This window comes from Strix uralensis, chromosome 3 (assembly GCF_047716275.1).
Source record: "Strix uralensis isolate ZFMK-TIS-50842 chromosome 3, bStrUra1, whole genome shotgun sequence".
Taxonomy (NCBI): Eukaryota; Metazoa; Chordata; class Aves; order Strigiformes; family Strigidae; genus Strix; species Strix uralensis.
The window spans coordinates 76,780,861-76,803,585 of NC_133974.1; the positions used below are offsets into that span (position 1 = coordinate 76,780,861).

A 22,725-nucleotide genomic window follows, 5' to 3' on the forward strand; every position below is an offset into this window, starting at 1 on the left:
TGCATTCATCCATTAATGATACCTTATTTTTAATGTGTATTCATTATTGCAGTGACTTAAGTATTTTCAGGACAAACACTTGGCCTCTGAAAGATATTAAATGAAATATTCTTCAGTAAATTTAGTTTAACTTACTGTTCAGTTGGATGTGACTGGTTTTTATTCTTCTGTGAGTTTGAGCTTTCTCCTCACTATTCTGGGGGGAAAAAAAAAAAAAGACACACCTCAGTACCTCATCACTAGTGTTTTGTCAGCAGAGCTGTTGCTACCATCTATTGTTGAATACGCATGGATTTTCCTATTACATGCTTTTCATTGCCTACAATGGTGAAAATACACTGTTTTACCTAAAGTTTCTTATGCTGTGTCCCTGCCTTCATCTCCATCTGAAACTTCTAGAAACTTTCAGCAGAAATGACCTGGCTAGATGACAGGAAAATGGTTTATCTTGTCCATTTTGAAATTCCTTACCTGTTTTTTTTTAGGTAGCTGTAATGTTCTTGTGCTTTGAGGCAAGAGTTTGAACTTTGGCAGCAGTTTTAATTGTGTAAGGATTTTGCTTTTTGTAGGTCTTGAAAGGGTTGGTAACAAGACTATGTAAATAGGAATAAATATATCAGACTTCAGAGAATCACGGTTTGTGCCTATTCAGAGTTGCAGGTTACTGTAGCGCCAGGAGCAGGGGAGGAAGATTGGATGAATGATCAAGATTGTCAGAAGATTGGGACAGCTGGGCAGAGGGAGCTGAAGAGGTGACCTGGACTGAAAACAGGGATAGGGAAAACTCATACAAAATCAGAAGGTTAAGACAGGATTAATGAGGAGTGGGGGTAGAACTTTTTGTCTTCCTGTGGACTCCTTTTATAGGCAGGCCAGGTAGCTCAGAAGAGTACTGAAAGACAAATTAGGCTGAGAGTGAAAGGTGAATTAAAGTCAAGAAAATAGCCTGAGACTATCAAAACACAGTACTTACCTAACCCAGAGTAGAGTTTTAAGGTTTTCCGTATCTACTCTGCTGTCTTGAGACCCCACCTAGAGTACTATGTCCAGCTCTAAGCTACCCAGCATAAGAAGGACATGGACCTGTGAGGGCCACAAAGAAGATGGGGGGCTGTAGCAATTTCCTTGGGAGGACAGGACGAGAGAGTTGAGGTTGTTCAGCCTGGAGAAGAGGAGGCTCTGGGGAGATCTTATAGCATCCTTCCAGTACTTAAAGGGGGCTACAGGAAAGCTGGGGAGGGACTCTTTATCAGGGAGTCTAGTGATAGAACGAGGAGTAATGGTTTTAAACTGAAAGAGGGTAGATTTACATTAGATCTAAGGAAGAAATTGTTTACTGTGAGGGTGGTGAGACACTGGAACAGGTTGCCCAGAGAAGTGGTGGCTGCCCCCTCCCTGGCAGTGTTCAAGGCCAGGCTGGACGGGGCTTTGAGCAACCTGGTCTAGTGGAAGGTGACCCTGCCCGTGGCAGGGGGGATGGAACTAGGTGATCTTTAAGGTCCCTTTCAGCCCAAACCGTTCTGTGATTCTGTGATCTTGGTATTATTACAGTGCGGTCCGAAAATACTTAAAACCAGTAGGAAGTGTCTTAACCATTTCTAAGCAGGGATGTTGCTTGATGTTATGGATTATTGAACTAAAACAAATCGCAGCTGATTTTTTGCATTCAGTACTATGCTGAAGGGCAGATGTTTGGAGGATTGTACTTACCTGGATTTTTATGTTGGTTTACAAGAAGAATAAATAAATAAAGGTGAGAGATAAGACTTGATATAAAGGAACACAAGGTATAACGTAGAATTGGAGAAGCCTGTTTACTGCACTTATCCACATCCAGGAGGATATGTTCAGATAAAACCCTTTGGAGTAATCCAGTTAATAAAAGTTTTAGAGACTGTTTTTCAGTAGTTCAGCTGTAAAAACTCTGGCCACTGTGGGTATTCACTGATAGAGTAGTGATTGCAGCACAGCAAGCAAGGTGGTGATACTGTCAATATTTTCAGAAAAATATTGTGCAGACATAGTGTTTAATACTCAGTAGTACTTTCTACTTCCCAAGCCATAAATTGCACTTCCTGTGTGGAAACATGTAGCTCATTTTCAGTCATAGCAAACAAAAACTGTTGTAGAAATATTTTCTACAAATTGTATAATATTGAGATTGTTGATTTGAGAAGTTATAGACCTTAGTTACACGTTGTGTGTTGTGCAACAACTTCTGTTTAAATTATTTCTTTCCATGTACAGGTTTACTTTGATTATATGCGAAGCTGGATCCAAATGCTACAGCAGTTACCTCAAGCGTCTCATAGTTTAAAAAATCTGTTGGAGGAAGAATGGAATTTCACCAAAGAAATAACTCCTTATATAAGAGGAGGTGAAGCTCAAGCTGGAAAACTGTTCTGGTAGGCTTTAATTACTCTGCTTATGGTGTTATTTTGTACCAGATACATATTCAAGTCAGCACTTGTTCTGAGTTCCCAGATTGGGCTTCTTGAGGCCTCAATAAGCAGCTGATAGTCTTTGTGAATTTATGGATTATTACAATGACTGTAGCTATAGGATGCAGTAAGTGCAGAATGCTCTTAACTCTAGCTATAACAGGAATGACTGCTTCTGTGGAAAGTCCCCATTCCTGCTAGCCCTGTGCATGTAGAGTAACTGAGGGCCCCCAAGATGCTGCTTGTTTCTGCAGGCGGACTTGGCAACGCGGCTCTCTTGCATTGGACAGAGTAGGAAGAAGTTTAAGGTGCCATGCTACCCGAATAAGACTCTGAAGTTCCACCATTTCTGTTGCTACAGTGATATTGCAGGAATGCTGCTGAAATCTACAGGAATATTTTTAGATTCTGGACTACAAGACAGTTGTGATGAATTTTGGGCCAGTGCCGATGACAGTACTGCATCAGATGAAATCAGGTATTAAGCCGTTCGGCTTAATAATAGCAAACACACTTATGTTTCTATACCCCTGACAGGTACCTACTGCATTTGATTTCTAAGAATGAAAACCTCCTAAATGCAAGACTCCATATACTTTATTGCTGATATTTCAGCAAAATGAACCATCACTTTGTTCGTTTGAAGCCTAGTAACTTTCTTTTTAGTTCAGGGTATGAGAGATTGTTTGTGTAATGCTCTTTAAATGCAATTTTTATATCCTTATCAAAAGTGTGCCTGCACATGCTTGTAAATATTTATCTTTTCTATGTTCTTTGTATTGACACATATGTAAATAATTCTTATTTTCTTATAGCTATATAAATGCAACATGATTTATTAAAGCACTGTCACTTGGTTCTCACCAATTTTTCAGGAGGTCTGTTATAGAGACCAGCCGAGCACTCAAAGAGCTGTTTCATGAAGCTAGAGAAAGGGCCTCCAAAGCTCTTGGTTTTGCTAAAATGCTGAGAAAGGTAAGTTAACAGCCCAGTCTCATCTTATTTATATGCTTTAAAGAAATTTAGTCTGAAAGCATGTTCTTTTGTTTTGTCATTACCTGTAGGACCTTGAAATAGCAGCAGAATTTGCGTTGTCAGCTCCTGTGCGAGATCTTCTGAATGCTCTGAAAACAAAAGAGTATGTGAAGGTAAATTCAGTTTAGAGGCATGAAAGTAGAGTGGGGATGCTAAGCAAAACGTCAAAGGATATTTATTGGCATACTTTTGATTTTTTTAATGTGTCATGTATTTAATATTGAATTGTAGCAGTCATTATTTTCTGTACCTGTGTTTGTGTGAGAATGCTAGTCTGTGTTTTCGGAAATCAGTGTCTAGTTCCTTGTCTTCGTAAAGGTTCTCTTTGTGAGTTAAGAAAAGCCTTTTTGCTTCAACAGTACTTATTCATTTGTGAGAGTGGAGAAATAACACTCAGTAGGGAGTGTTATGAAAAATAAATGCTGTAAAGTTTGAGATAAACAGATAAATCAGAAAATGGATGTGTTTAAGTGGATAATCAGACTATGGACCTGTTTTGTGTGCTTTTATAAAGCAACAGATATTATAGTGGAGGTCTGCTCTAGCGAACTTCCTTGAGAGTACTAAGGATGTGAGAAATACAGGGACTGTGTTCTGTTTCAGAATAACTGTTCCTAGAAAACTGTTGTACAGCAAAAGTGTGTTAAACTCTGGGTGCCTGATATTTACTGTGATACAAATTCCCACATTTATGGTTTTGCACTTTATTCCTTAAAAATTTCAAGGTCAACAAATTTAAGTATATCAATTGCTTCAATATACTAAATTTATTTGGATCTGCTGTTCTTTTTTGTCCTTTCATACAGTTAATATATACAATTCCCACTTGGGAAATAATTACTTCTACGTGACAAAATTCTTGTTAGATTTATATAAATGATTGCTAAAAGTAGAAATTGGTTCAAGGGGAGACTGACAAGCTCATAGGAGAGAAGTTCATAAAGGTTTGTTAAACACATGGATGAAACACCTGGCTCAGCAGGACCCTGGTCTGTGAATTGTTAAAGAGTGGGAGAATAGTCAGGGAAATCAGTATATGTTTACTTTTAAAAAATATTTTTCCCCAAGTATCCACTCTCGGCTGTTTTAAAACACGATATTAAATTTGGTAGACCTTTTAGTTAAAGATAGTACCGTTGTTCTTAAGCACATGTTTTGAAAAAAAATCTTAATCTCGAGTTTAAAAAAATCTGTGTAAATACATGGGTTAAATAATCTAGGTAGATTATTTGGACCTCAAGATTTATCCCTCTTTATGTATTACCTCTCCCCTTTTTTTACCACTCAAAATGACACACATTTTGGTGATTAACACCTCATACAGGCACTCTAATATCATGTAGTGAGTTTAAATTTTTAACAGCCTTTTCAATCGGATGCTCATTAGTTTTGGGAAACTATTTTAGCTTTCAATAACAGCCATCTAGTTTTTACATTGACCTATAGATCATAATGATTTTAATCATAAAATATGGCTGCCTAATGGTAAAAATGTTGAGACCAGTGTTTTGTCTTGTCTTGATGATGTCAGACTCTGAAAAGACAGAATTAAACTTCACTGTTAGTTACCTCATGTCAAATCACAGGTATCAACTGTTTTACTGTTTTCATAGTCTGATTCTGATGCCTGACTTGGTTAGTTACCAATGTGACAGATAAAATGCAGAAGTAGTTTTTAAGTAGTATAAGTAGTATTTTATTAAAAGAGAACACTCTTATTGGACTTAATTAATCTCTCTTTCATGAATAGTAGAGTAACTGATACTTTTTAGCCATATTTTTGCTTACTCTTATGTTTTGTAGCCATTAAGAAATGTTATGTGGATTCTTAGAGATCCTGAAGGAATTTTTCTTCTTCTAATATTCCAGTCTTAAAAACATATGCTTCATAAGTGTTAAATTAGCGTTGACTGATTTACTTTTTTCAATATGTGTATATATATATTTTATACATATACACGCATACATAGTGTAAATGTGAAATCGGACTTTTTGTAATAAGATTCCTTTAGAAGAATTTTAAGAGTCGGGTCGACATAGCGCTGAGGGATATGGTGTAATTGGAAACTGCCAATGCTAGGTTAACGGTTGGACTAGATGATCTTCAAGGTCCTTTCCAACCTAGATGATTCTGTGATTCTGTGAATATGTAGAAGGATCAATTGAAGGTGCAAGGAAAGATGTAACTAGAAGTTTGTGATCTAGCAGATTTCAAGAAAATAATTTCTTATAATGCATTTTGACTTCTAGTGCAAAAATGGCTGAATGTATTGTTTCAGTATGTATATTGTACAGCTGTTTAAGATGGAAACTCTCCCTGTTGCTTAAATCAGATTACATATATCTATTTTATCTATTTTATATATCATCAAAGACAGTGAGATTCACTCATTCAGTATATTTATTTTTTTTTTCTACAGGTACAAATCCCTGGACTTGAGAGTTTACAAGTATTTGTACCAAATAGTATTGCAGGGGAAAAATCTGTGATTTTGCAGCTCCTCAATGCAGCTGCCGGAAAGGATTGCTCAAAGGATTCAGATGAGGTTGCATATGAGGCCTATTTACTAATGACCAAGCACAGTGATAAAGACCATGAATTAGATGACAGCTGGAGTGCATGGACAGGTCAGCCAGTCAAAGTAGTACCACATGTAGAGACTGTTGATACACTGCGCACCATGCAGGTGGGTTTGTTTTGGTTTTTTTTTTCCCCTGTGTATGTGATCTCTATACTTCTATGAATGCTTATCCTTTCAGATTAACCACAGTAAGTGAGGTATGTGTCCTTTTATAGGTAATAAAAAGTTAAGTTCAAGGATAGGGTTGGTTCTTGGTTGTGCTAATGCAAGTATTAAATTCAGTGGATTTTAGCATTTCTTGAAAAGATTAATCTCTACAATGTGCATTTTTCAGGGTTAGACTTTTATAATAAAGAGATAGTTTCAATATCTAGTTGTGTCTTTGATATCAGAAGTGTGGATAGGAGTTGAAAATGGTACATTTTATAAAGAAGGCACCAGTCTCCCAAGAATGTGGTGGCTGTGTGCTTTCCACACACTGAGGCATGAAACCAGTTACTTTTGATCTTGGATGAATTGTGACATTTAAAGTTTTGTGGAAGCTACTGGATGTTCAGCAATTCTTCTGGAAGAAATCTTTTCAGTCATACTTTCCTTCATCCCAAGCCAACAGGAGTTCCCTGCCAGCAGTTCTGTTACGCTTTAGCAACTGAGCCAGCTGCAGCTCCCTGCCCCTCCTGTTCTTGTATCCTCTGTTAACCTAAGTGAATTTTCCTTTTGGTATGTCATGCAGTTCCTCAGATCCCTACCATAAATGGGCTCTACTGTCCACGAACAGAGTGACTTTCCATGTCACTGTGCCTGGCCTCTAGCATTCAGAGGGTTCTAGCAATTAAAGGCAGTTGAAAAAGTCTCTCCTGTACATACTGCTGTTTTTAATGTGCAAGCATGTTACTTCTTGTTTGTCTGTTGTCCAGACTGAACAATAAAAAACCAGCCTTTCATTCAGTGCTTAGAATTTCATTGGACTTCTATCAAAGTTAACATTTCATTCAGAAAATGAAAACAACAAAAGATGGAATTTGGTTTGCAGATGGTATTCTGTCAGACATATGTAAGCGCACATAAAACACTCTGTGTATGTGTCTGTATGTGTATAACACTGTTTATTAATTTTTTTAAATTCAATATTGAAAGGTTAGGAAGTAAAAAGTACTTCAGAAAGATTGTGTCCCGTGTTTTTAAAAGAACATATTTTGATTGCAAACTAGAGAAAATGTAAGGTGTTATTTAAAAAATACTAATAAAATAGAAGAATTCCCATCAATATTTTAAAAATGTTGAGAGTGAAACTATTCTTTAGGTATGAGGTAGTGAAAATTGGGATGAAGTAGGTCTTGTTTTGTGAGTAATTTGTTGCAGATACATTGTCTGTAGTTTGAAATCAACAGAGATTAGTATGTGACTCATAGTGCCACAGCAAAGGCAACACCATCTGTGACTGTGTACTTTTATTGACTTCTGCAAAATCAGAGCTCATGTTTCCAAAACATATTCTTACATTTTAATAGTTTTCAAAATCTGAGCAATTCCTGTATGGTAAATCTGTAGCTTTCGTTGTTCACTAATAGGTTTTTGTCCTGAAGTATATTACATTACTTGGATAAAATGTGCATATTTATGTGATGGTTGTTACCTCTATCTGCTTTGAGAAAATAAAATTATTTTGCTTAAGTGCTGCCTTTCTGTGTATAACTATTCTGAAGATAATTTTAATACAGCATTTCCCAAACCTTTCCTGAAGTGAATAGGAATGTATTCTCTTTGAAAACTTGCTGTGGCATTTGCCCTAACAGAGCTCTGCTCATAAAATGAGAGTTTATCAAGTTCAGTTGCCAGCATCAAGCTTTTCTGTGTGAATTAAAGACTTTCATGAACAGCAACAAGAGACGTCTTTCATATTTTAGAATTAAAAAAATAACCAGTTGGATTTTGTTGATATGGGACATGTGTTTATAGAGGATTTTGTTTATAAGAACTAGCGGTATCTTGTATTCCTAGGTCGATAACCTCCTCCTTGTAGTCATTCAATCTGCCCACCTTGTGAGTCAGAGAAAAGCTTTCCAGCAGTCTATTGAAGGGCTCATATCTCTGCACCAGGAACAGACATCCAGCCAACCAGTCATCGCCAAAGCTCTACAACAGCTAAAGGTAAGCAGTTTTCAAGATTCTCAGTCAAAAGTGATGGTGTTTTGCTCACTGATAAGTAAAAATGGGTAAGGAGACTTGATTGCAATGCTGATGGTATATTCTGCAATTGTAATTTATGCAACCTCTGTGGACTTTATGTTCAGTATAATTTTCATTCTGTTTTTGCAAAGGATTTGTGAGTGTATTTTTGAGCGATATTGGTGTAACCATTTTTGCACTGGCTAAGTGGGAAACAAGTCCATAATGCAATAGAAATATTGATAGCAGCAGAATACATACATTGTGCTATGAGAGCACTATTGAATTGAAAGAACATGTTTGATTTCATAAAAATAAATTCCATCAAAATCCATGATCTGCCAGGCACAACTTTTTTTTTTTCCCCCATATTTGGGGAAGATGGCTGCTTTGTGATGTAAAAGTGGATAGATCTGTCTGGTTTTTTTCTCTTCTTTTTTGGTGTGAGGGTTTTTTTTGTTGTGGGGCTTTTTTGTTGTTGTTGGATAAGTGTTTTCTTTGGTGGGGTTGTTTTTGTTTGCTTGTTTTTTTTGTAGGGCCCAGAAGAGCAAAATTTTGTTAGGTTGAAGTTGCAACATCAGGTCCTTACATTTCCCTTTGAGTTCAATAGAAGCTGTGTCCACACACCAGGGTGAAAATACAACCAAAGGCTTGGTCATGTTATAGATATTAAAACTCATTTTCTCTTTTCTTGTCTATCTGGTTTTGGTTGGTGTTTTTGTTTGTGTGGTGTTTTTTTCCCTGCCTCCCCCCCCCCCCCCCGCCCCTTGCCTTTGTTTTTAAAGTGAATCTCACTCAAGCAAACAAACTTAATTACAACACTTTGGTTAATTATAATATTTGCTTAGTGCAACTGCTGGATAGCATTTGTTTTTCCAAGACTAAATGAATTGTGATGGCATTAAAGTACAATTCCATTTAAAGTAATGTAATTGTTAGATTCATGTTTGCCTTAGTCTTGTCAACTGTAAAATATAAATAATAAATTGATGCCACTCCATCCGTTTTTGTTGTTGTTACTCAGAGTGACGCATTACAGCTATGCAATAAGATAAGCAGTGCCATTGATAGAGTTGATCACATGTTCACATCTGAATTTGATGCTGAAGTTGATGAATCTGAATCTGCCACTTTGCAGCAGTACTACCGGGAAGCCATGATTCAGGGTTATAATTTTGGGTTTGAGGTAAGGAGACAAAAACTTAATGACACATTTGTCTTGTAGTTTTGGTAAGAACCAATTGAAATTTTTGGTTTTGCATTAGTGCAAATAAGGTAACTATAACTCTGTGGAAGTATGAAAAATTCTAGCAGAACTTTGTAAAAAATGTGTTGCTGCAGAAATCTTATGTGCAAATGATTGAAAAAGAACAGCTAGATCTATTAAATTCAGACTCCGGTTAGCAATGCCTGGAACTCTAAAAAACTTGGTGATTTCAAGTGTAGTCTTATAGGCTCTGCTACTTGTCAGGATTTTAGATGAAATCAGAAATATCCTTTGATATTAAATATAATTGTATAACTTGGCTTCTCAGAGTTTTCAGCCTAGAATAGCATAATACTGTAATATGCGTCATTCTTTCAAAGTTTATGGTAGTTTTTTGATGCAGTGCATATAGCTTTTGAGTGCTGTCCTTAGAGTGCTGATGAGGAAATGGCATGTTCAGATGCTTTTAGTATACTATTTCTCTATTTGATTCCTGTGCGCTTTGTAAAATTCTAAGATTGTATCATACCCTGACTTACTTCTAAGGATAGTCTTCTAAAAACAGCTGGTATTTCTGCTTAATTTTTAAAATGTACATACATAGCTCCTTTATCCCCTAATGTTACCTGCAATATAACTAAAAATAAACACTACTTTGCGGTTCAATCTCTGGTTATGGAACTGAGCATTTATGTAGGATGTTTCTTAAATGATGTGTACACTGTTAAATATCAGCACGTGCCCATATACACACAAGAATGCAATATAGCTCAAGTGTTGCCTCTCATTTTAACACATTTTATGTCATATATTTTTTCATGATTTTTTTCTATAAATATGCGACTGCTTGCATAAAATAATTTTGTCTAAGAATAGGATGTGACTGTTACCACACTGTAGAGTTTTGTTAGCCCGCAAATACTCTAGTAGGTATTGCAAATGGTATTTTTGTTATTCTTATTAATACGTGAAAAGTAATCTTTAGTTTCTTACAGTACCATAAAGAAGTTGTTCGTCTGATGTCTGGAGAATTCAGGCAGAAAATTGGAGACAAGTATATCAGCTTTGCCAGAAAATGGATGAATTATGTGCTCACAAAATGTGAGAGTGGCCGAGGCACTCGACCCAGGTAACAGCCAACTTGTTACTGCCATAGTAGTTTGTATTTAAATACCATGCAGGACTTTTCACACTGTGAATAATACTTTATTGTTTAGAAGTAGTTCTTCTGAACTATTGATGCTTCTGGCTCTTAAGTTTTGAAAGTAATTTGAATAGTAAATGTATGAAACAAAATGAACACTCCAACTGCTTAGCAGGAGATTTTGTAGAACATTGTCATGGTTTGAGCTTGGAGGTCAATTGAGCACCCCGCAGCCGCTCACTACCCCCTTCCCCTCCAGTGCTGGGAAGGAGGAAAGCAAAAGAGCCAGGAAGTTGAGATTAGGACAGGAAGGGATGATCTCATCCTTTAAGATAGAGGCAAAAACCAGACTCATTAGGGGAGGAAGAAGAGAACATAAAATTTAATACGGACACCACCACCAGGTAACAGACAGAGCAGGACATGAGAAGCTTTACCACGTCTTGAAAACACCTCCCCTCCTGCCCCCCCTCCTTCTTCCCAGGCTCAGCTTTGCTCCCAATATCTCTACCTCCTCCCCACCAGCAGCACAGGGGGTAGGGAATGGGAAGTGCGCTCAGTCCTGCCACTTCTTCCATCTCGGCGGTGGAAGCTACAACAGCGGGGCCTTCTTCCCTTGGGGTCCCGGCCTCCTTTGGGTGCAGGCAACTGGGTCAGTGTGGGGCCCCCCCACAGGCCATAAATCGCCATCTGCTTTACCGTAGACCTCCATGGGTGGCAGGGGGGTGGCCCTGCCGTCTCACCACAGGCTGCAGGGGAGTCTCTGCTCTGACACACCTCCCACCCTTCCTCCTCCTTTCTTCCACCGGCCTCGGTGTTCACACAGATGTTCTCACAACTCCTCCTCATAACTCCCACAACTCCTCACAGGTTCCTCTTAAATACATTATCACAGAGGTGCAGCTAATTGGGCTGACCTTAGTGCAGAGGCAGGTCCTACTTGGAGCTGGGGGGGCTTTGAGAAGCTTCTCACAGGGGGCCACCTCTGTAGCCCCCTCCATTGCTACCAGAAAACCCCCACCACTCACTCAAACCAGGACAGCTGATGGAAAATGGGAAGAAAAAGTGGAGATTATTGGACCCAGACAATTAAAAGGCTTTAGATAAGGGTCATTAAGTTGGAACAAAAGTGCCATGTGATCGGGAGTCACTAAAGATTGCAGAATATGCAACATTCATTCTTTGGGTATTCTACAGAGAAAGCAGTATTGTTTTGTAAGTTGCAGAAACAATGTACGTATGGAAGCTTTCGCCTCCTGTCCTTCTGTTAGTCCTTTCTGAAAGCATCTGAAAGCAATATATGGCCCACAGACGAAGAAGTGTTTCCGCTCTGGTGAAAATTCTTCAGCTTTATGATTGCAATAATGGATGCATTTGTGGATGTGTTTTGTTGTAGTTCAAAGTACTTTCTGTCTGTTGACAGTAGTGTTGTGCCCAGTGGTGTCTCAAATTGTGCTTACAGTTGGTGCTAGGAAACTCTACTGCTGAGCACTAATGAAAAAAGTTACAAAGTTGCATCACTTTGAGGACATAAACAGAGGAACTGGGAAACTGGCCCAAGCGGAATGATACCATTACTTGATTTATTTAAGTGGTTTTGCAGCATTTTGCAGCTGGTATATCAGAAATTTAAAATAATTATTTTGCATTAAAATAGGTGCCTTATATTGATCTGTGCTAGCACAGATCACATATCAGTGACAGTTTTATTTTCCTTAGAGCGTAGGGCTGATCGGTCTGTCCTGGAGGTGGTTTGTTCTGCTTGCTGGAAGAAGAGGAGGAAAGAGCGGGTAGGCTGAACCATGTGTAGAAAGGCTAGTCAGCTTAGTGTGCTAATCTTAAAAAACAAAAGGAAAAAACCAACCAAACAAAAACAATAAAAAAATCAAAACAACTTAAAAGGCTTTTCTAACTACGTTAACAGCAAAAGGAAGACTTAAGACAACATTGGTCTATTACTTGATGAGATTGGTCACCTCACAAATCGGGATGATGATAAAGCAGAGACATATAATTCTTCCTTTGCCTCTGTCTTTAACACAAATGATGGGACCTGGGACCCCTGGAGTCCTAGGTTGGAGGACCATGACTAGGGGAGTGTTAAACTCCCAGTTGACTTTTGACTTGTACAAAATTTGCAGCTGCTTGGAATGCATGCGAGTCTATGGGGCCTGATGGAATTAATTCCAAGGTACTGAAGAAATTGGCTGATGTTATTACAAGACCTTGGGACTGGTCTTGGGAATCTGGAGAGTTCCCTCTTGACTGGAAGCTAGCAAATGTTACTCAAATTTTCAAGAAGGGGCAAGAAAGAAGACCCTGGTATTATAGGCATGTCAGTCTCACTTCAGTTCCTGGTAAAATTATGAAGACGATTATTCCAGGAGTTATTGAAAAAACACTTAAGAGACAATGTAGTCATCGATCAAAGTCAACAGGGCTTCATGGAGGGCCAGCCATGCCTTACTAACTAAATATCACTTTATGACAAATTTACCCACCTAGTGCATGAAGAGAAGGCAGTGGATGTGGTTGGTTTTTGTGTTTGTTTTTTTATTATTATTATTAAATTACTATTTTAACAAAGCTTTTGATACTGTCTGTTACAATATCCTTCTGGACAAAATGTCCAGCATACAGCTAAACATGTGCACAATATGATGGGTGAACAATTGGCTGAAGGGTTGGGCTCAAAGAATTGGAGTAAATGGGGTAACATCTGGCTGGCAGCCAGTTACTAGGGTGGTTCCCGGGGCTCAATTTTAGAGCCAGTTCGCTTCAGTGTTTTTATCAATGATCTAGACACAGGAGTTGAGTACATACTAAGTAAGTTTGCCAACAATACTAAATTTAGGAGGAGCCGTTGATTCCCTTGAGGGTACAGAGGCCTTACAGAGAGAATGTGATAGATTATGAGTGCTGGGCAATCACCAATCGTATGAGATTTAACAAGGACAAATGCCAGATTTTGCAGCTGTGGTGGTGTAATCCTGGATATATGTATAGATCGGGAGCCAAGATGTTGGAGTGCAGCCCTGCAGAAAGGTATCTCAGGGTTCTGGTTGATGGAAAGCTTTATGTGAATTAACACTGTACCCTGGTGGTGAAAAGGGCCAACCGTATCCTGAGGTGCATTAGGCACAGTTGTGGTGGTTTAGTCCCTGCCGGGGTTTGAGACCACGTGGCTGCTGCCCCTCCCCCACAAAGGGAGTGAAATACAAATCCCGGGGCTGAGATAAGGAGAGGTTTAATACAACAGTGCAACAGCAACACAGCAAACAATAACAATAACAGTAGTGACAATGAACAGAGCAAAATATCTACCAATACAGCAGTGAGAACAGAGCAAATCCCACAGTACACGTGGTAACCGACTGTCCCTGTCCGCTTCGGCGCCAGGATGTGACCTCCACATGGTATCTGAATAACCTGGCTAGAGCTCCCCCCCTACTGCTGGGGAAACTTAACCCTATCCTGGCTAAACCAGGACAACAGTATAGCTAACCAGTTGAAAGAAGTGATTGTCCTACCATACTTAGTATTGATGCGGCCTCACTTCGAGTACTATGTGCACTTTTGGACTCCACAATGGAAGAAAGATGGAAAAATATTAAAATGTGTCTAAAGAAGGGCAACAAAGATGATGAAAGGACTAGAGGGCAAGACTAATGAGGAGTGATTGAGGATACTAGGTTTGCTCAGCTTAGAGAAGGGGAGACTGAGGAGTTACCTCATTGCTGTCTACAACTTCCTTATGAGGGGAAGTGGAGAGGGAGGCACGGATCTCTTTGGTGTCTGGTGATAGGATGTGAGGGAACAGCTTAAGGCTGTGTTAGGGGAAGTTCAGATTGGATATTAGGGAAAAGCTCTTCACTGAGAGTGTGGTCAAGCTCTGGAACAAGCTCCCCAAGGAAATGGTCATGGCCCCAGGCCTGTTTTTCAAGAAGTGTTTGGGCAATGCTCTTAAATATAGGGTTTAACTTTCAGGTTGCCCTATGTGGAGTCAGGAGTTGGGCTCCTATGATCCTTGTGAGTCTCTTCCAACTCAGGATATCCCATGATTCTACTTTCATTTTGTAGGTTGCAGCTGCTAATTCTAGTAGGTCTAAGAGGAGGCAGCGGGGGGAGAGCAGGTGGCTGAAGACAACAACTTGCTCTAGCCAAGTTCTTCTTTGCCAGTCAGAGAGGGACCTGGGGGTGTTGATTGACAGCCAGCTGACCATGAGCCAGCAGTGTGCCCAGGTGGCCAAGAAGGCCAATGGCATCCTGGCTTGTATCATCAATGGCGTGGCCAGCAGGGACAGGGAAGTGATCTTACCCCTGTACTTGGCACTGGTGAGGCCGCACCTCGATTACTGTGTTCAGTTTTGGGCCCCTCACTACAAAAAGGACATTGAATCACTCGAGCGTGTCCAAAGAAGGGCAACGAAGCTGGTGAAGGGTCTGGAGTACATGTCGTATGAGGAGCGGCTGAGGGATCTGGGGTTGTTTAGTTTGGAGAAGAGGAAGCTGAGGGGAGACCTCATCGCCCTCTACAGCTACCTGAAAGGAGGTTGCAGAGAGCTGGGGCTGAGTCTCTTTAATGAAGTAACAAGCGATAGGACAAGAGAGAATGGCCTCAAGTTGCACCAGGGAAGGTTTAGACTGGATGTTAGGAAGCATTTCTTGACAGAACGGGTTGTTAGGCGTTGGAATGGGTTGCCCAGGGAGGTGGTGGAGTCCCCATGCCTGGAGGTGTTTAAGAGTTGGGTTGACATAGCGCTTAGGGATATGGTGTAGTTGAGAACGGTCAGTGTTAGATTAATGGTTGGACTAGATGATCTTCAAGGTCTTTTCCAACCTTGATGATTCTGTGATTCTGTGTTTTACTTCACCAGTCTAGGCCCTGAAACCACTGATGCCCAGTTACTGCTGATCAGATAGTCATTAAATCATTAGTACTCTTTTGATCTTGTTTTAGAGAGGAGAATTTAGGCAGAGGACATAGTGGTTTGACTTGTTGCTCTGAAACATATTATGAGTGAATTGATGATACTGTTCCCAAAGATAGCACGTATATGGGTTGAGATATATAGCATGGCCTGCTCATTTTATTTTGCAGTCTTTGCTAAAATCAGACTTTATTTGAATATAACTGGGCAAATGTATTAATACAAGTTAAATATTTTACCTCTTGTATATTAATCCATTTTCTTACAACGATTTTATCATATTTTCCAGAGGAAAAATAATTAACTGCCATTTACTGTTCTTGGATGTTGTTGAAACTCTTATGATGGCTTTAGCTGAAGAGCAATTAATTTTCTGTCTTTTCTTTTTGAGATAGGTGGGCAACTCAAGGTTTCGATTTTCTTCAAGCCATTGAGCCAGCATTTATCTCAGCTCTCCCAGAAGATGACTTCTTGGTATGGAATAAGTTATTCTGCTTGTTTATTTCTAAATGCTTGTGAAACTATCAGTATGTTTTTAGGGATATATTTTATAAAACAGTGTTTGAATACAGGTGCTGTTCTGAAACAATTGCTGTTACATATAACTGTTGATGCTGATATCTCCTCAGTTTGTAATAGAGTACTGAATAGAGTATGTTTGTGACCATTGGTATTAATGTTTTCAAATTGCTGACAAGTTGCTGATACTGTCTTGGGAGGCTATTTCCCTTTGTCTCTTGGGAAGCAGCCTTTCTACAGAGGTACAATTTATAGTAGTCATAATAAATTTCTGAGTATAAGCTTCTGAGGCTTAGTTAGAACCCAGAGTTCATTCATGGGTATGAAATATGAAATCACAGATATTTAAAGGTATTTCTTCAAATTTTACCAACATGAAACAGATTTTTAAAGCATCTTTCTTTTGTTTTTACTGTGAAAAAATCACTAGACTAGAATTGGCTTTTTTGTGTCCTCTGCCTTCCTCCTTTTCCTGTGGAAACAAAATTCTGAGAATTTATTTCTCTGGTCTTGGTACAGTACTACAGAGAAGTGAAAGCACAGTTGCCACAAAATAGCAGAATGTGAGTGTCAGCACCTCTGATCTTTATTAATTTCAAGACATGTTTTGAAATGCCAATCACATTTATCTTGTATAATACAGAAATGATAGTTTAATCTTTTTTTCACATGTGTTTTTATCAAGACCTCTTAGGTTATGTTTTAGTCCCACATGTGTGTTGCTGAAAAAAGGGTCGTCTGCCTAAATGACAGATTTAAGCTTGTATTTGAAATACATGATACTTTAGCTTTAAAATAGCCCCTCAACTTTATTTGCTTTGAAAGTTTCTAAAACAGACTTTGACCAAGTGGGAGAGAAAGGGGGGAACCCAAAATCTTAACTGCATTTCTGAACTTTTGCTTTCTTAAACTAGATTTCAGTTTTGGAGAGCATCACTTGAAGCCACTTTGATTAATCTGACTCCCGTATAACACAGGTCACAGCATTTAACCTAGAAATGCCTATGTCAATCCTAATACCTTCTTTAGATAGTACCTAATGTCATAGATGAGTGACAGTCTAGATTTAAAGCTGAGATGCTATCTCAATCTGGGTTGGTAAAATACGCCAATCCAGGCTAAACCCTTTAAATTTTTTTTTTTTTATTTTATTTAATAATTCTTTTTTTGTTAGTCTATCTTCAGGTTCCTGGTCTTTACTAAGTTTTTGAATTTCTGGAAGAAATTTTGACTACTCTGAATGACTTGTATAGAAGCTGCCTTCATAGCAGCTATGCCAAAGAACATAATTTTAATTCTTTATTGTGAAGACATGTTTTGTCCCTGTTGTTCTGACAAATGAATTGAACAAGAGGAAGATTTAATAACTTGTCCAAGGTTACATACACAGTGAATAGTACACCTAGTAACTAAGCTTAGATTACCTGAGCCTCAGTTCAGTGTTTTAACTATTAAATACCCTCTCATGGGTAGATAAGGAAGGTGGATTTCTTGTAACATGCAGTGCTTCATATTTTGTTGTTTTGAAGACTTTCGTCATGTGATTCAGGCCATCATACTCTCACTCAGTTTCTGTGGATATTTCTTCTTGGAGTGGGGAGAGGGAGGGCAGAGAAGGTTCTTGCAGCTTTTTCCATCAAGCTTGTTTTTTAATTTTATTAACAGTGGATATTTTTCAGTTCTACTAGCTTTATATTATGAAATGTTCTTTATGAGATATCATTGTTCAGTTCTTATGGTTACATAATGTTGAGCAGGTCAAAAGGCAAGACAAGACTAAGACTTCCTAGCTTAAAAAAAAAAATCATGAAGTCAAAACCCTAATGTAGATCCAAAAGTTTAATATAATTGATAGAATGTAGGGGTGCTTACTTGACAGATTACATATTTAACCAGTGTCATTTAATTACTGTGACCTTTATCGTATGACTATCAACTCTCTTGTAACATAAAATATCACAGCTTTTTCTGTTTGTCTTTTCTAGAGTTTACAAGCTCTGATGAATGAGTGCATTGGCCACGTTATTGGAAAACCTCACAGTCCTGTTACAGGTTTGTACCTTGGTAAGGCAGAAGTTACTGGCATTTGTTCTGGAGCTTTGCCGCTACTGTTACAGAATTTTGATTGTAAAGTAATTTTAAAATGCTAGAAATACCAATAAAAGTCTATTTAAGCTTTTCATGACTGTTGATGTGAAACCCATTATTGCTTGACAAAGTGTAAATACATAGTGGTTTTACTCAAGAAATTTAAAAGCTTTACGGATGCTTTCCTCTGATTTTTGTCCTTGAATTCCTGTGAAGTCCTGAAGATCTTCTGGAAAAGGATTGTGACTTTTTAAAGGTTGGGTAAAGAAACAATTATAACTTTAAGGAGGCAGTTTCAGCTCCCTGTCCCAACATTTCATTGTGGCACTGCAGATATTTACACTTTTGACAGACTTAGATTATTGAGGTACAGAAGAGTTATTACTGGGAGCTTGATGACAGAGCTGTGGGGAAGTAGTTTTCCAGTATCACAAAATTTGTTACAGTGTAAAAAATATCTTTGGTATTAGAGTGAAATCTGCGTATTTTGTTGTTTATCTTGAGAAGAGGATGTTTCCTCAGCTGTGTTTCCCTTTTTGGCATCTCTTTCTCAGCACTGTTTCTTTCTTCCTCCTCCCAAGTCCATTGACTAGTCTAACATTCAAAATACCACGTTGTCTTTTCTTTCTCCTGATGTCCGCTTCCTGGATAGACTTTATGGCAGAAGACATGAAGGGACGGTAGTTTGACTCAGGCAAGGAGGAGTTTTTTCCAGTATTTCAGGAAAGTTTCAGTTTTGATATAATTTTGATGAGAACTTCATAGCTGAGAAACCTTCCATGATGAAAGTCAGTCCAATCCTTTGGAAAGAAGCATAGTCCAAAATAAATTTTAGCCAAGTTCTGTACTGTGATGTAAAACCTGTACGTTCACTTTTGATACTGTTGTTCAGAGGAAGGCCCATTTTAAGTAAGTCACTACATGATGATTCTAAAGTACTGAAACTCTTGTAAATGCTATTGCAGACACAGCAGATCACACAAACTAAATTGCTTGACAGCTTTTGGCTGAGAGGCATGGAGAGGAGGTGACAGAGACGCACGGTACAGACTTGAACAGCAGGCTGAAACTTTAATACATGTGAAATAAGCATAAATAAACATAAACTGTATCCTGGCTGCAGATATTGCAGATAGCCCTTTCTATCTCATGATCAGGAGAAAAATAAGAATTCCTAGTTCCATTTGCATATCATGTTGAGTGACTTAAACCCATTGTGATCTCTACCCCTTTTCTGAAAGGGAAGGATCCAGTTGGGTGCATGCTGCTGCCTGTAGGCACATAGCTGGGGGCGTCTCCTGGTGTTTAATCCTGTCTCTGCATTGTGAAACTGCCTGTGTCCACCCAAGTGAGTTAGGGTCTGCCTTCTGGGTCTTCTGCTGGTGTCCTTGTGAATTACAACAGGACAACCAGCACTTGGCCCTGGCATCTTTTACTTGTCCTGGTAGTGCAGACAAGGCAGAAATGCAGCTCACTGATTAACCTAGCTTGGCAGAAAGTACTGACTTGTGTTTTGATGGACAATCAGCTATCTTTTGATGTGACTGCCACAATATTTTTCTGGCTAATTAAGGAGGGGTTGAGGGAAGGGGAAGACGCTTCAGGCTCCTCTTACAGGCACTGAATGAGCTAGGCATGAGGACAAAGATGGCTCATTTAGGTTTGACCCTGTCCCTGTGTACCACTTCTTGGGGCAGACTGTCATGGGGGCATTAGTAGGGGTAAAGCAGACACATGTGGGTTTTTTTCCCAGCTCCTTTTGCTTTCTGTTATTGTCTGACAAAACTAATTCTGATGCAAAAGGAACATAATAACACTGTTTGCTTTTAAACTATTATTTGGTTTATTAATATTTATTTTGCAATAAGATAAATCATCTTTAATCTGTGAGGTTGAGATAATGAAGATGTAGTTTTAGTGAAGTAAGTACACCTCTTCTAATTGCTAGTTTTTAATTATCGGGAGAATTTTTGTTATTTTATAGGTGACTTACATGAAACAAAAATATAGTTAATACGTACAATTGATTTATTTAAAATTGGAATAATTTGGATTTTTCTTAAAGGTTAAGAAAGTATGTGCCACTTCACACTTAACACTGTAAAATAGGAATTTGTTTTAATTTTGTGTCTTGAATTGGTTGGTCCTAACGGTTTTTCTGACATCTGAGTAAATGTGCTACCTTTTTCATGTTTGCAGCTATTCATCGAAACAGTCCCCGTCCTGTAAAAGTACCTCGGTGCCATAGCGATCCACCAAATCCTCATCTTATCATCCCCACGCCTGAAGGCTTCAGGTATTTAGAGTTAGTAGAGAGTTCTAAACTGGTTTATCCTCTCTTGGCTATGCTGACTGTCAGTAAGTGGAACACCTCTTCTTTTCTGTTGAGGGCAAAGCAGGTAGAAAAAATTAGCATGTTAGTGATCCGGATTTTATCAGTGTGCTTTTAAGGAGGATATAGTTTCTTTTTCCCCCCCTGCCCCCTCTTTATTTTACAGTTTTTATTGGTGCATGCTTTCTCACTTTGAAGTCATTCTTATCCCCTTTGTCTTTCCTGAAAACAGTGTTTCAATGTAAGAGGCTTTAATCCAGTGAAAACTGCTCATTAACAAGACTTTTATCTCATTTCCCACTTCGAATGTCTGCATACATGACCGTGACAGTGCTTTCAGTAGTTTAGCATAGATAAAGACTTAAAGATGTAGCATTCTGGAATATGGTGGCATTTCTGCGTCATTACCAACCTGCTGTGAAGAAGCTTAAAACAGTGGTTGGTTTTGCTTCCCTTTGAAAGAGTTGACATGAGAATTAATGCATAACCCGTTTTTAAAAATTTCAAAATAAACTTTGCCATACATATTTTTACACAAACAAGATGAAGAAGAACAACACAGTGTCAAACTCTACACTTGACTTTTTTTTTTGGAAGTTTCTTAGCTGTTGGCAGAAACTAGTACTACTCTGAAGATCTGGAGATTTTTATTTTGATGATTATTATTATTGTACATATTGACAGCCCCTGAAGCTTCTGAGACCCAGAAATATTCCACATAAAAGTCTTTATGTACTTGAAAAACTTCTAAGATCGGGCCTTATTATGCACACTTCAAAATTTTATTTTTAAAATAAACTTTCAACTCCATACATACTTTTTTTTCTTTTTAAACTGTTTCCTGAAGTTTTTCTTCTTGCCACAGCACGCGGAATGTCCCTTGTGATGCACGGAACCATTGCAGTGTTGCTGTCAGTCGCCCCGCTCCCATCGGTAGCGACTCAGCTCAAGCCAAACCTGTCAGCAGTGCAAATGATACCAGGTAGCTCCACTCCATGACATAGCAGCCTCATTCTACTTATATCGCCCGTATAACTGTTTCTGCGTACTTGCATCCTAGTAGATCATTTGCACCGTGCTTTTCCGTCCCATCGTGTCTTCCATGGCTCCTTCATTCGTGTTTGACTTGAGCAAAATCTGATGTCTTAGAAATAGATAAGACCGCTTTCAGATTTTAAATGTCTGAACAATGTGGTAGTTAAAGCATGTGGTTCTGACATAGATTACAAATTTTCTCAGTTAAAATGTCCATGAAATTAACCTATGCCAGTCAGTTCATCGGTATAACTTTACTAAATAATCAGTATTGGTAACTAACACTTTGCACTAAGATGACTGTAAGGTGCAAATATGCCCAAGGATTTATTTTTAATGTTAGCTAACAGTTTTGGTATTGTTATTGTCTGCCAGAAGTATTTTGAAGTACTATATAGTGACAAACACAGAATTAAACATGTAAGATTTGAGGAGGATTTTTTTTTTATTTCTTGCTACACCTTTGTCGTCTTAGGGTTGTGGAGAATAAACTTAGTATGAAAGAAACCCTTCCCGTATCAGGAAATGTAATGGAAACCACTCTTGTATCACCTGTTTGCAGAGCTCAGAAGTGAATTTTTTGGCAGACCGATGTTAGTATCTTTCTTGCTTTTTGGCCTCTGATTTGGCTGTTATATTTCAGACTGTTGGTGTTCCTTCTTCCCATACCACAGTCAGACCATTGACATGTCTCCCAAGTTCTCTAAATGTACTGGTTTGGGTTTTTTGAATTTTTTAAAGAAATTTTTTCCCTGCACCCCTGACTGTGAAAATCCTGCTATTCATGCAGTGATATTCTCTTAGGGTTTATAAATAGTTTTTTGGATTCTTATTTCTACCACAGAGTGCCAAAAGCTTTCTTGTATAAGAGATTTGTATGAATGGAGACACATGATTTGTCTGTATCACACAGCCATAGAGAAAAGAAAGAACAGGTAGTGAAGGAGCAACAGATGGATGGTAACCAAAGGAACTTGGATACAACTTGATTATGAATTTTTTTTTTATAAATAATTTTCTTGTTAGCCAGCAAACCATCATGGTTTGTAGATTTGTCACCAGATCCACAGCAGAAGCATGCGTTAAGAGGGAAGGAAGGAAGTTGCCACTTTTTATATAAAATCTTTCCTGCAAGTCTTTTCAGTTTGTTTTTATGGTAAGATGTGACTTGCACCCTACAGTAGTCTCTTGATATACAGTTTGTGAGTCTGGGCCTTTCTTTTTTTGGTTGAAAACTAATCC

General features: G+C 38.5%; 1 protein-coding gene across 9 annotated transcripts in view; it reads left to right on the forward strand.

Annotated features, from left to right (window-relative positions):
* MAP3K4 (mitogen-activated protein kinase kinase kinase 4) overlaps positions 1-22,725 on the forward strand; it is a 124,302-nt gene that overhangs the window by 82,117 nt on the left and 19,460 nt on the right. For 5 of the 9 annotated variants that reach the window (XR_012628183.1, XR_012628182.1, XM_074862983.1 and 2 more), the window contains exons 6-17: positions 2,248-2,405; positions 2,803-2,919; positions 3,317-3,416; positions 3,506-3,589; positions 5,897-6,163; positions 8,060-8,209; positions 9,252-9,413; positions 10,430-10,563; positions 15,905-15,983; positions 18,014-18,092; positions 20,316-20,412; positions 21,314-21,430. Coding sequence is in view for 7 of the 9 variants with exons in the window: in XM_074862983.1 (XP_074719084.1) it covers positions 2,248-2,405; positions 2,803-2,919; positions 3,317-3,416; positions 3,506-3,589; positions 5,897-6,163; positions 8,060-8,209; positions 9,252-9,413; positions 10,430-10,563; positions 15,905-15,983; positions 18,014-18,092; positions 20,316-20,412; positions 21,314-21,430 (1,544 nt within the window). In the remaining 2 variants the exon portion in view is untranslated. The remainder of the gene's footprint in view (positions 1-2,247; positions 2,406-2,802; positions 2,920-3,316; positions 3,417-3,505; positions 3,590-5,896; positions 6,164-8,059; positions 8,210-9,251; positions 9,414-10,429; positions 10,564-15,904; positions 15,984-18,013; positions 18,093-20,315; positions 20,413-21,313; positions 21,431-22,725) is intronic. The other 4 variants (XM_074862977.1, XM_074862980.1, XM_074862978.1 and 1 more) reach the window with 4 other exon arrangements.